The sequence below is a fragment of the Panthera pardus genome, unplaced genomic scaffold (assembly GCF_024362965.1).
Source record: "Panthera pardus isolate Hobbes unplaced genomic scaffold, ASM2436296v1 HiC_scaffold_6, whole genome shotgun sequence".
Taxonomy (NCBI): Eukaryota; Metazoa; Chordata; class Mammalia; order Carnivora; family Felidae; genus Panthera; species Panthera pardus.
Genome location: NW_026526991.1, coordinates 58,329,646 through 58,343,072, shown reverse-complemented (window position 1 = coordinate 58,343,072; position 13,427 = coordinate 58,329,646). Strand labels below are relative to the sequence as shown.

General features: G+C 46.3%; 1 protein-coding gene across 1 annotated transcript; it reads right to left on the bottom strand.

Annotated features, from left to right (window-relative positions):
* Positions 1–4,003: 4,003 nt before the first annotated feature.
* Positions 4,004–11,182, bottom strand: SDR9C7 (short chain dehydrogenase/reductase family 9C member 7). The gene is made up of 4 exons (XM_019454829.2): positions 10,745–11,182; positions 7,260–7,518; positions 6,425–6,588; positions 4,004–4,890 (listed from the first exon to the last, which is right to left on the bottom strand). The coding sequence occupies exons 1-4, from the start codon at positions 11,043–11,045 to the stop codon at positions 4,673–4,675; spliced, it is 942 nt and encodes a 313-aa protein (XP_019310374.1). The 5' UTR covers positions 11,046–11,182; the 3' UTR covers positions 4,004–4,672.
* Between the last annotated feature and the right edge of the window lie 2,245 nt (positions 11,183–13,427).

Sequence of the window (13,427 nt, the reverse complement as noted above, 5' to 3'; positions counted from 1 at the left end):
CTGGCCAGCAGGTTCCTGAAGCCCGAGCCACACATCGCAATTAAGTCACAGTTGTCTTGGAGGTGGCTAACTCATCGCCTGCCTCTCTTGGTACAGGAGCAGAAGGTGGTGGAGCCAAATGGGGGGAGGGTACTCCTCATTCTTCACGAGGAGAAATTCAGACCTCTCCTTTCCTCGCAAATTTAGAAGAGTTGGCATTCCCCTCCTTATTTCAAAGCCCTCTTGAAATTACACAAGACAGTGGATTACACAAGACTTCTAAGTGGAGTCTCAATTCTGCCCTTGAAATTGTTTACTTGCAGTTTATTTTCATGTCCTAGTTGAAACTTGAAGCCCTGACTATTAAAACACACACATACACAATTTAAAAAATCCTTATACTTCCTGCTCCTCTGCCAGAAATTCCTAAAGCAACATTTTGTTTGTTGTTCCAAGTTTGGCATTACAATTCTCTGTGTCCATTTGTTCTGATCCAGATGCAGTGTTTATACTTTTGTTGTTCAAGAATGTCTCAAATGATCTGGCCAGGCAATAGTTCAGGGACCAGCCAGCCCCATAATATTTTGGATTGTGTTCTCTCCTCCCACCTCCCCTCGCTTTTGGGTTGGGGTTCATTGAAGATCAGAGAGCTTGCTGAGCCTCAGGCATGTCCTATAGAAGAGGAGGTCATGGAGGGCAGAGGCTCCTCCACCTTCACAGGGAAAGAGCCAGAAGACAGGCCCAAGCCAGGCTGGTTAGGAGAGGTTTCAGAAGGTTCATGGAAAAAGAAGCAAGCCTCATCAGAGCTGCTAGCTAGAAAACCCTGCTGCAAATTGCATACAGAGATGTACCCTGAGTTGAAATAAGCAATGACACATTCAAAGAATAGGATTTTAGAACTGGAAGGACTTGCTCTGCCAGTTGCTCATAGAGTATGTGATTATTCTCTTTGGGCCTCTAGTTTCCTCTCATTAAAACTGGAACCCATAAAGGTTCTTGTACAGGTTAAAGTGTTTAGAACAGTGCCTGGCATATAGTAAGCACTGGGTAAGCATGCGCCATTGCAGTGTGTGGGGAACCACAGGTGCTTGGATCCCAACCACCACTCACTAGCTGTGTAATCGTGAGCAAATCACTAACTTCTCTGAAGCTTCCTCCTCTATACAATAGAGGTAACCTCATAGTGCTTGTTATGGAGATTGAATGAAAATTAAAACACTAAACACTTAAAACACTTAGTCCTTGGGACAGAGTCCTGTCCAAGAAAGGCTAATTATTTCTATTTCTATTATCTTATTGGTACATTTCTCTCATCTCTAGTCTTGCTCCTCTTCTATCCCTCCAACCAGGTTCATTCCAACTAATTCCCCAAAGGCAGTAAAAGTGATCTTCTTTAAAAATAAGTAACCTCAAAACAAATCTATAAGGACACAAAGCACACCAGTGGTTGTCTGGAGCCAGGGCAGAAAGGAGGATGGGTTAACCCCAAAGAGGCACCAGGGAGATTTTTCTGGATAAGAGAAACGTCCTATATCTTGACTGGTGGTGGTTGCACAGGTATATTCCTAAGTCAAAACTCATCAACCTTTATAGTTAAAGGGGTGCATTTTGTTTAATATAAATTTTGCTTCAATAACATTGGTTTAAAAAAATGGTAAGCAGCCTCCTGGTCATCCATTATATTACTACATTTTCTCTTCTTTTTTTTTTTTTTTAATGTTTATTTATTTTTGAGAGAGAGAGAGAGAGAGAGACAGCACTAACAGGAGAAGGGCAGAGAGAGAGGGAGACAGAGGATCTGAAGTGGGCTCCACACTGACAGCAGAGAGCCCAATACAGGGCTCGAACTCACAAGTCCTGAGATCATCACCTGAGCCGAAGCTGGACTCTCAACAGACTGAGCTACCCAGGGGACCCTCTTCTTCTTCTTCTTCTTCTTCTTCTTCTTCTTCTTCTTCTTCTTCTTCTTTTATTTATTTACTTTGAGAGAGAATGAGCTGGGGAGGGCGAGAGAGAGAGAGAGAGAGAGAGAGAGAGAGAGAGAGAGAGATCCCAAGCAGGCTCCACACTGCCAATGTGGAGCCCGATGTGGGACTTGAACTCATGAACCTCGAGATCATGACTTGAGCTGAAATCAAAAGTTGGACCCTTAACCGACTGAGTCACCCAGGAGCTCCACTACATTTTCTCTTCTTAATGGCATTTATTACCATATAAAATTCTCATTCATTTAAAAAAAATTTTTTTTTTGTCTATTGCCCAATTCCTCCACCCCATCAAAATATAAACTGCTTGGAGGAAGGACTTGGTCTCGTCCACCACTCTAACTCCAGCATCTAGAACTATGCTGGAACACAGTAGGAACACGATAAATTCTTTTTGACAGAATAACTGATTAAAATCCTTCAGTAATTCTTCCTCCAAATTATATACTGATTTTATCCATTCTCATCATCCCCTCTACTACCACTTTAACCTATGGTACCATTATTTCTTGCTTGGATTATGCAATAGTCCCGTTTCTTCCACCACTGCCCCCTCATTTAAGTCTCCACAGAGCCCCCTTTCAAAATTTAAATCAGATCACATTACTTCCCTACTTAAAATCCAATCAAAACGTGGGGCATCTGGGTGGCTCAGTTGGTTAAGCATCCAACTTTTTATTTTGGCTCAGATCAAGATCTCGAGGTGAGTTTGAGCCCTGCATCAGGCTCTGCACTGACAGCATGAAACCTGCTTGGGATTCTCTGTCTCCCTCTCTCTCTCTGCCCCTCCCCTGCTTGTGCTCTCTCTCAAAAATAAATAAATAAACATAAAAAAAAGAAAAATATCAAAACAAAACAAAAACATGTGAAGATAATTTGATTAAGAGGCTGAATAAGTGAATAAGGAAAGAAAAGCCAATTTAAAACTTCAGGAAGGGGCACCTAGAAAAGGGGTCTTTGCAGAGATAATTAAGTTTTCATTTTGTTATTTTCAAGTTCAGTCAGATGTTGAAGAGGCACAAATTAAAGACATTTTAATTTTAGGGGTGCTTGGTGGCTCAGTCGGTTAAGCATCTGACTGGCTCAGGCCATGATCTCACCATTTGTGAGTTCGAGCCCCGCATCCGGTTCTGTGCTGACAGCTCAGAGCCTGGAGCCTGCTTCAGATTCTGTGTCCCTCTTTCTCTGCCCCTCCCCGACTGTGCTCTGTCTCTGTCTCAAAAATAAATAAACATTAAAAAAATAAATAATTAATTAAAAGAGACATTTTAATTTTAAAAATTCACATTTGACCTTTATTACATGACCCTGCCTCAAGATCAAAGAAATCTTTTCAATAGAACTGCACAAATGCTTTGAAGTTCAAGGTGTTTGTTTGTTTTTTTAATTTAGTTTCATGGCTTATTTGACAATGTAACTAATGTCAAAATGTATTCTTCAAAACTGTAACTCTACTTTGGGAATCTGAACACCTGAGTTTTGTCTTGGCCACCATGCTGGGAGGCCTTGGGCAGGTCACTTCTTCTGAGTGTTCAATACTGCTGTGGAGCCGGCTGTGGTTCCCAAGTGCCAAAGACATTGGAATCATTACCTTGTTACAAACACAGATTTCTGGGCCCCATCCCAAGCTACTAAATCAGATTTTCTAACATTGAGGCCAGGAGTCTGTATTTTTAATTAACCAGGTGATTACAATGTACAGTTTGGGAACTACTGAATTAGATGACCTCTCAGGTTCCTCATAGTTCTAAAAATTTGATTTTCTGGGGGCGCCTGGGTGGTGGGTTGAGCATCCAACTCTTGATTTTGGCTCAGGTCATGATTCCAGGGTAGTGGGATAGAGCCCTGCACTGGGCTCTGTGCTGAGCATGGAGCTTCTTGTGATTCTCTCTTTCTCTCTCTCTGCCTCTTCCCCAATCACAGTCACATACTCTCTATAAAAAAAATAATTATTTTCTGGTTTCTGTTTCTTCTATCACTGGTTGTCCCATCTCTGCTACTAGATATTGTGCTAAAACACAAAGCCACAAAACAAACAATAAAAAACCAAGACCATGATTTAATCATCTCTACATCCTTCCGGCACCTACATAGTGCCTGGTATCTTATAGGCATACAATAAATATTTGAAAAATTAACCAATGATGATTAAATAAATGAATGTTATTTTATGTGAATCCCAATCACCGATGAACAGATAAATTTATATAGAGAGAAAATATAAACTTTTACCTGATATAATCTTGCACTCCCTGTCTGCCCTAGTACATACTTCAAATAATGGGTTGTGGGCATGTAGCTAATTCATATTGAGAGATCAATAGGAAAGTGGTTGAGATGCTTCCATGAGCTTGATTATCCTGCAATATTTCGCAGTGGTGGTAACTGAGAGAGTCTCATGATTCCACAGGAGTTTGTTTTCCTCCCCTTGACATTTCCAGGTCCAGAAAAAGCCATATCCTTAATGGGTGACAGATGTTCTTGGGGCCATGCTTCAGGTCTTTGCACCTGCAGCTTTCTGTGGGGCCCCAGTGAGTGGGAAGAGGCACTTGTCTTCTGCTAGAAGTTATCCAATATTTCCCTGGCAGTGGGTGTCAGCCAAGCAAAGTGAACCCTGATTGCCTAACACCACCTCTTGTGACCCTGCAGTTCCTTCTGCCATACCCCTCCCTCCTCCACACTCCACTAACCACCTGGACTTCCCCAGCTCAGACACTGTCTGCTGGCCTGGGAAGGTACCGGCTCAGGATGAAATCTGTCACAGGAGTGGGCAATTTAGCCAATGGCACGTAGAGGAGTTTGGCATCCAGGCCAGGGTTGTAGCGGATACGGGGGCTCCGGGAAACAATGGCGTGCTCCATGCTGTCGGTGACTTCTCTGATCCTTGGCTCTGCCAACTGCATCATGTTTTTTAACTTCTCAGTATCTGAGGGTACAAGAGGGGGCAGAAATCAAAGGCTCTGTTGCTCTTCACAAAAGATGGTTTCTTCTGAATTCTATCCAAGCTTCCTTTCCATCAGATCCAACATTTCAGGCAGATCTACCACACCCTCCAGGTTGTCCCTTACATGAACACCCTGTAAATGATCCTATTTCTCTTCCTGAATTCAAAAACTGTGTGTTGAATTCCTACTAGCAATCAGACGAACTGTGCCCAGTTCTGCCACTTACTGGTTGTGTGACTTTGAGCTGAAACTTCCATCATCTATAAAATGGGAATAATAATACCTGCTCTAAAGAATAATAAAGATGAATAATAGCAGGGTAGACAGTGAAGCAGGACAGAAAAGAAAGCAAGTGTATATAAGTGCATGAGAAAAATTGGAAGAAAATAAGTAAAATTACTCTCTGGCTTGTGGGATTCCTAGTCACTGGAGGCTTTTTTTGCTTTGTTTTGTTTTCTTTTTTTTTTTTTTTCTCCTACACAGGTCTCAGAGTTACCGTATTTTCTACAAAGTCATGCAAGAAAGAAAATGTTATCAAAAAATAGTAACGCTGGGATGACTGGCTGGCACAGCTGGTGGAACACACGACTTTTGATCTTGGGGTTGTAAGTTCAAACTCCACATTAGGTGTGGAGAGTACTTAAAAAAAATTGTAACACTGCCCTTGCCTTGGTCATTAGGCCATTATGGGGCTCAAATGATCTAAGGCACAGGCAGATACATTGTAAGTCTCTAACAAATGTGAGGGGCTGTTCTGTTAGCATTGCGTACATGGGTATGAAGATGGGTGTGAGGCATCTGAGTGGTCCAAGTCTGCCAAGGCTCACAACACAAATAGACAAACCTCATGGTACACTTACCGGCCCTGATGTACAACTTTGCCCCAGGACTCTGGTGTGGGGGCGGGTCACTGGGACTCATACTTCAATGAGAGCCCCAAGAACTCCAGAAGGAAATGGTGCCTGAGAGTCAGGCATCCCAATAAGGGATTAAAACTTGAAAACAAAAGGAGAAATAGCTGGTCCAGATTTGGGGATGGTCTAGGGAGACAGAGAATTCACCTCTCCATGCAAGAACTTGGTGAGCAGTTGATGAGGGTGGGACAGTGTGGTTTAAGTACCCTCACCTCCAACTCCAATGAACCCCCTTTGTGTTTCCTAGAGAGAAAACTACTATAGTGAAGCAGCCGTGCTCTTAATTAACTTCTCTGTACTCATGTCAGTACATTTTCACCTGTGCACCTGCCTAATAATATGTCAGGAGGCAGGTGCCAGGAGTAGGGAACGTCCCTGGGCAGCATCTCCCCTACCACCACTCTACCTGCAAAGGCTATTGTTCTGAGCAGTTGTGCCCTTGGCTTCTATTCTCAAATCCCAGCCTGCCACTAGTTGTGTGACTTTGGGTCCTTAACCCCTCTGAGCCTCCATCCCATTATCTGTGAAATGAAAACGAGTCAGTGATCCCCAAGATCTCGCTGTTCCTCTCAGAGACTCGTCTCCCTCCCAGAGAACTCACAGATGTGGAAGTAGTCCTCCCCGTAGCTGTCCCGGGTCTCCTGAGGCAACCGCTCCCACAGCTTTCGCATGCGGGACACCATGCCTTCCTTGCCCAGGATGGATGTTCGATAGTTCCCCGGCTCAATGATGCTGACTTTCACCCCAAAGTAGTGGAGCTCACGCCTGGGAAAGAAGAGTTGGACTCAGTCTGGGGCACTACGATGACAAAGGATCATCAGGCACAGTCACTTCTGATCCCTCTACAGGGGCTTATTTCCCCAGAAACCTGGAGGTGCTTCCCTCCACCCCTGTGCCAGGCCAGGCATTGCCTTCATGCAAATCAGGGCCTCAGCCCTTGCCCAAGCAGTTTGCATTAGGCAAACCCAGCAGGAAGGAAGTCAACAGAGAAATCTAGACCAAAGCCCTGCCTCCTACCAGGTTCACCCACTCAGCCTCATACTCAACACCCACGTGGCAAAGGAGTGAGGGGGTCTGGGTAAGGCCTGAATCCTCCTTTGAGAGTCTCCCATGAGCATATCTGCCTCCAGGCCTCTCTGTCTGCATCAAATACTCTCCTTTCTACCCCCATAGGCCCAAACATAGTTTTACTTACTTTGAGACAGCTCAAGGGAATACAGGAAGACAGCCTCCTATCACCACCCTACCTCTTCTCCTCATTCCTTCTCCTGGTCCTTGGGGAAGGCTCCCTGAAGACTAGCCCTCTTCCTGCTACTGTGTTAGCTCCCTCCCTCCAGAACTCCCTTGCCCACATGCTGCCCTCCCCAGCTCTCTCTTCCTGAGGTGAAATCCCCAGGACTCCGACCCAGAGTGGTTTGGCACCAGGGCCCAGTCACCTGATGCTGTCAGAGAAGGCCTCGACACCAAACTTGGAGACGCAGTAGCCACCACCGATGATAGCCACACGACCACCAGAGCTGGACATGTTGATGACCCTGCCCCGGGCTTTTTTGACCATGGGCAGCATGTGGAGGGTCACTTCGATCAGTCCCACCAGGTTCACATTGATCACCTTCACAAAGTCCTCCTTCGTCAGCCATTCATTGGGCCCACTGGGCAGGCCTACACCTGCATTGTTCACCAGGGCCCAGAGGCCTGGGGGCGTGATGGAGGGAGAGAGAACCACACAGAAATCATTAGCATCTCTGGAAAATCATCAGTGTCCACCACCCACCAGCCCAGGGCTTCTGAGGATGGTTGAGCAGGTGCACAAGGCACAAGAAGGCAGGGTGGTGGCATGTGATGGGGAGCTATGACAGCCCAAAGGAAGATATGCCTTTTACTAATTAGTTTTCCCCAAAGGGGCACTTTTTATGATTCACACAGACTGTCACTGTGCTAGCTGGGGCCCTGTACCAGCTACAATCCAGGCTTTAGCTAATAGCACCTAAGCTATTAGCTCTGGGAAGAGAGATATACTTTTCATACCAATGAATTAATGGTTGAAGTCTTGCCCTTATCATGCTTCCCCCTCTCTATCCACCTAAGTGTAAGAAACCGACTCCATTTCGCACATTATTAAAATGAGTTCATCCATTCACACATTCATCCATTTATCTACTCATATATCTATTCTCTGTCAGTTACAGAGGAAGGTGCTGGGGATGTAAAATGAACAAGATAGATCTTGTCCCTCAAGGAGCTCACAAACCAGAGAGGAAATAAATAATATTCATAAATGTGTAACACATTTAAATAAAACAATCATGAAAAAAAATGTAATAAGGGCTCTCTTTCAAATATTTAATTTGAGTTGAGTTGGTACAAATGGAGAGAAATAATGCTAAGTATTGTCATTCAACTCCGCAGGAACCCACACCTGAAGATCCTTAAGTTCCAGTTCTATTTCTACCTTCAGCCTTGGACAAGTCACTTCCTCTCTCTGGGCCTCAGGTCCTTTATCGACTGGCCAGGACAGTTGCTTCCAGCCTGGGTTTTGCAATCCTGAGACCCTTCCAGGCTGAACCCCAGAACCGGCTCAGGAGATGCAGGGGAGGCTCAATTTTCATTTGTTTTACATGTCAAGCTTCCAAGTGAAATTCCACTTGGAGGAGGAGGTTTGATTCTAAAAACACATTGGAAAAGTCCTTAAATGATTCCTAAGGACATCTTCCAGCTCTTTCATTCAAAGATTCCAAAAACCCCACTGCTCAGGTGCCTTGCCTTCCCTTCCCCTCCCCTCATCCTCCCAGCCCACCTTGACTCCTGCAGCCCCAAGATACTACTCCCAGCACAACTGCACTCTCTTCCAATAACTTGTCAGGATGTAAACACCACTCTTGGTCCACCCTCCTCCTGTGCCTGGGGTCCACACACAAGCCATGTCCCTACTGTATCTTCCTGCCTTCCCTCAATTGAGACCCCAAGAGACCAGTTGGCTGGCAGAACTCAAACCTCCCCAGCCAGAGGAGGCTCTCTTGTCTTACAGAGGAGGAAATGAGGCTCCTGAGACCCAAAGACTATAAAACCCAGGTGCTGTCCATGGAAAAGGGACACACACTCTCCACTACCTGTGATCATCCTGGTAGACAGCTCTGCCTGCTGGCAAACCAGGACAGCCTTCATTTTTTTTTTTTTTTTTTCCTGTAAAGAGCAACTAGAGAACCATCAGAGCGGTGTGAATAGCTTTAGGGCTGTGCCAGGGACTCTCAGGGGCCACAAGAAAGTATGCCAAAACCCCTGCCCCCCGCCCCGCCGCTTTCCTAGTACTTCTTAGACCAAGAATGGTGCCCAATGGGGTAGGCAGAAAATGGCTCCCCAAATAGTCACTGTACAAATCCCTGGAACCTATTAATATGGGGGATTACACGGGAAGAAGAAATGAAGATAGCAGATGGAATTCAAATTGCTTATCAACTGATCTTAAAATGGGGTGATTATCCTGGATCAGCCTGCTAAACCCAATATAATCACAAGGATTTTTTTAAGTGGAAGAAGGAGACGAAAGACAACCAGAGAGACAGAAGTGTGAAAAGGACTTGGCCCCACGTTGCTGGTCTTGAAGATAGAGGAAGAGGGTCATGAGCTAAGAAATGCAGGCAACCTCTAGAAGCTGGGAGAGGCAATGAAATGAATCCTCTCCTAGAGCCTCCAGAATGAACACTGCTCTGTTGATACCTTGATTTTAGCTCAGTGAGACCCATTTTGGACTTCTGACCTCCAGAACTTTAAGATAATAAATTTGTGTTGTTTTAAGCCACTACATTTTTGTGTTAATTTGTTAGAACAGCAACAGGAAACTAATATACCCAGTGACTCATTAACACAAGTGGCTCACAGCTAAATGTAGGGCAAGGCAGCCTATTGAGAAAAGAGACTGACTCTCACTGAATTATTCATTAATTAGTTCATTCAACAAAAATTTATTGAGCACCGTACTAGATGCCAGACACTATTCTGTACTAAGGATCTATAAAAGAAAAGAGGCGAAAAGCCCTGCCCCCCACCCCATCCCAGGAACCTTTATTCTAGCAGGGGAAACAAACAATGAATAAGAAAAATAAGTAAAATATATGGAATATTAGATAGTGGTAAATGCTAAGGAGAAAAATCAAGCAGAGAGTTACTGTTTGGCCCCTCCTGGGCCCCAGGGCTCTCCGGCCCCCAGACCAGTTCCCTTAGGAGCCAGGACTTCCTCCAGACTGCTGTTCCACAAGAGAGCCAGCCTGTTTCTCCTGCTCCTGTGCCCATGCCCTGCATGCAGGAAGCTTCCCGGGCAGGTTTGCATGTAGTCCTGGGCCAGCCCAGCCAGCCCACGGCCTCCTTTCCCAATAGGAGTGGTCACTCTGATGTCATCACTTACCTTGAGGTCAACCCAATACCCACCATGATGTGAAGGAAGAGGACAGATCTCTGTCTCCCCTGCCTTCTAGTTTGACACAAGGAGAGCAAATGTCCCTGCTCAGGGAGTCCAACTTCCTGTTCCCTCTTCCCTCTCCCCAGCCCACTCCCAGTAAGAAAGGTGCTCACGTTTCAGTTGGAACTGATGGTTAGGACTACCTAAGTCCCAGAGAGGCAACTCCCATCTTTAAAGGTTTGGACATACAGAACAAGTCTTCCCTCTCCCACATCCTCTGGCAACCTTCCCCCATCCCTCTGAGTCTCTGGCAGAAAAAAACTTCCTTGGGAAATCACCCCTTTTGTGTGAACAGACCAAACTAAGCAACAGTTTCCAAACCCACTGAGCCAAAGCCCCAGCCCCTTTCTCTACATCACCTCTCCTACTACATCTGAACAACACTGTCCCTGATCACTGTCAGATGCCTAGAGGAGAAAGACAGAAGAATAAACTAAGAAGGCCAAAGAATGCAATTTGCCCCACCTTGCTCACCCACTTGGTCCCTCACCCACTGGGCCGCTGCCTTTATACTCTCAGTCTTGGTGACATCCAATAGGGTGGTCTGCAGTCGGTAAGAGGTATCCTGCTGAAGCTTCTGGGCCCCTTCCTCAGTGAAGCAAGCAGCCAGCACCCGCATGCCCCGATCAACCAGCTGCCTGGCCAGCAGGTTCCCGAAGCCCGAGTCACAGCCTGTGATGAAGACATACTTGTCTGAGAGGTTGCGGACCAGATTGCAGTTCTTGAACCATCGATACATAAAGGAGAGATCCGTGATAGCTGCCATAGGGCAAGAGGATGCTGGTGGCCAAGAAGTATTGGGCTCAGGAGACAGCTGGAGAGGCTGGTCTTCTGAGCCCCAGCTGGCAGTCTGCTGAAAGCCACTGAGAAGAGCTTTCTTCCACTGGCAACAGACACAGGGCTCCTGGATGAGCCACTTTATAATTTCTATAGGTGGATGCATCACCATACCAATTAGCCTAGATGCAAGAAATTCAAGTCCAACCTGAAGCCTTGTGACCTCAGACAGTACTGGTGGCTGCCTCTTGCTCTCCCCCAGCCCTGATAGGTGAAGCTGCCAAGGATAGGAAAGACCCCGTTGGTGATGCTGATGCTGAGAGGTGGCTCACCTGGGTGGTCTGAGCAGGCCAGGTGAGAAAGGAGGACTCAGCCCAGAGAGCATCCCTGGAAATCTCCCACCTCTGGCCCAGGGATCAAAATCATTTGTCATGAGTTCAGACATGTAAATAAACTTAATTTTTATTTTCAGCAAAAAAAATTAAGACAAATTCGTTAATGTAAAACAAACAGAATTGGCTTTGTGCCCCCCAAGTCCCAAAAGAAATGAGTTTCAAGTTACTGGCTCTTTGCAATTCTCTGTCCTTAGGTGAATCTCCATTATGAGAGATTAAGAAAAACAAAAGGTTTTCCCCAGGGTGGATGTGACTCCACTGAGGCCAGAGGCAGCAGAACCCTTCTGCAGGAAGGCTGCTTTTTTTCTTTTTAATTTCTTTTTTTTTTTTTTTTTTAATTCAAGTCAGTTAACAGTGTAGTATTGGTTTCCAGAGTAGAACCCAATGATTCATCATTTACATATAACACCCAGTGCTCATCTCAACAAATGCCCTCCTTAATGCCCATCACCCATCTAGCCCATCCCCCCCCCCCCCCCCCCCCAGCCCTCCAGCAACCCTCAACTTGTTCTCTGTATTTAAGAGTCTCTTACGGATGGCCTGGGAGGCTGTTTCTGAAAGCAGAAAGATGGAGGGGCTCTGGGCCTGGGTCTTGGGAGGTGATACTCAGGTCACCAATGAGGAGCCCCCACTGCATTCCAGGCAGACCCAGCTCTCACCCTCACTTGGTGACCGGACAAATGGACAAAGTTAATGGCAGAAGACACATCAGCTCCCCCAGGGCTGGGCCCCCTTGGCATTTCTTTCTACCTCAAGGGCTAAGCACACACTAGGGGATCTAGTAATCTGAGAAGCCCAGAGGGGATACTGGAAGGAAGGGATTATGAAGTCAACTGACACAGTGGCTAATTGGATGTACAGAGGTAGGGGAGACCAGGAGTCAGGGGGATTTTAATATACTGGGGCTGATAACGGGTAGAACCACAAGTGGCAAGAGAATTCAGAGGCAGGAGACGAGAGTTCTGACATGAACATCATTGAGATGAGGTCCAGCCAGATGATAGGGGCAGGTCATGAGTTCCCTGGGCAGCTGCAGGAATGGCCTGGGGCCAACTCCTTGGCTCCAAGAAGAAGACTGGAATAAGAGACTTGGAAAAGTCTCAAGGTCAGGACTTGGAGGGGAGGGAGAAATTCCAGGAAATGGGGCAAAGAACTCACAAAAGTTAGGAGGGAAGCTGGTAAAGAAGAAGAAATAAGGAGATGAGACAGAGGAGCCTAAGATTCAGGGACAGAAGGATGTTGGGGTCTATGGTGGCTCTTGAATAAACCTCTAGAGTCACCATTCCCCAAGATGAGCCTAGTCACCAACTCATCCCGAGGGACTGGCGGCCAGCCACCCACACCTTCCCTGTTCAAAGAGTCTGAAAGAAATGGGGCCACAATTTTCCTAGGGTGAAGAGACAAGGATGCATCTCTATGCTGTGTGCTATCTACCAAGGTTGGTAAGCTCCAGAATCAAATAAAGCAGGTGTCACCTCAAGAAAGACCAGAGAGGTTGGTCATTCTATAACAAGGATGGTAGGAGTGAGAGGTAAGATCAAGGACACACCCCTGAGGTGCTGATCCAAACCCCGTGTGGGACAGAGGTGGGAAGCAGTGGAGGCAAACCCCAACTATGGCATACCAAGCCCAAGGCACAACGCATACACTCAGTCTGGGAGGCACCTCCTAACTCTGCCCTCTGGGTAAGTGAACAGGGAAATTTTGGCTAGGGGAAGCCAGACAAGGTCACTCAAGGGCTGAAGAGCCCCAGGGGTATCCCAATCCTTGAGAAGACAGGTGACATCCAGGATTGTCTATGGATTTAGAAAGGGATGACTTGGAACTGCTCCAACACAGGACCGGGCCTGACCCACCATCGCATGGGCCTCTCTGCTGACTGATGGTCAAGGAAATGCTCTCCTGGGTTCAAACTCCCAACACCCAAAAAAGCAGGTCACGCAGTGGAAGGCTGCAGGACCACACAGAAGGGTTCT

Bases quoted from the DNA above. Each gene is read 5' to 3' on its own strand.
- SDR9C7 (XM_019454829.2), bottom strand. From the start codon at position 11,045: ATGGCAGCTATCACGGATCTCTCCTTTATGTATCGATGGTTCAAGAAC. The intron at 7,519-10,744 runs GTGGGGCAAATT...TCACGCCCCCAG, and splicing joins GGACCAAGTGGGTGAGCAAG to GCCTCTGGGCCCTGGTGAAC. The intron at 4,891-6,424 runs GTGAGTTCTCTG...TTGTACCCTCAG, and splicing joins GGAGGACTACTTCCACATCT to ATACTGAGAAGTTAAAAAAC.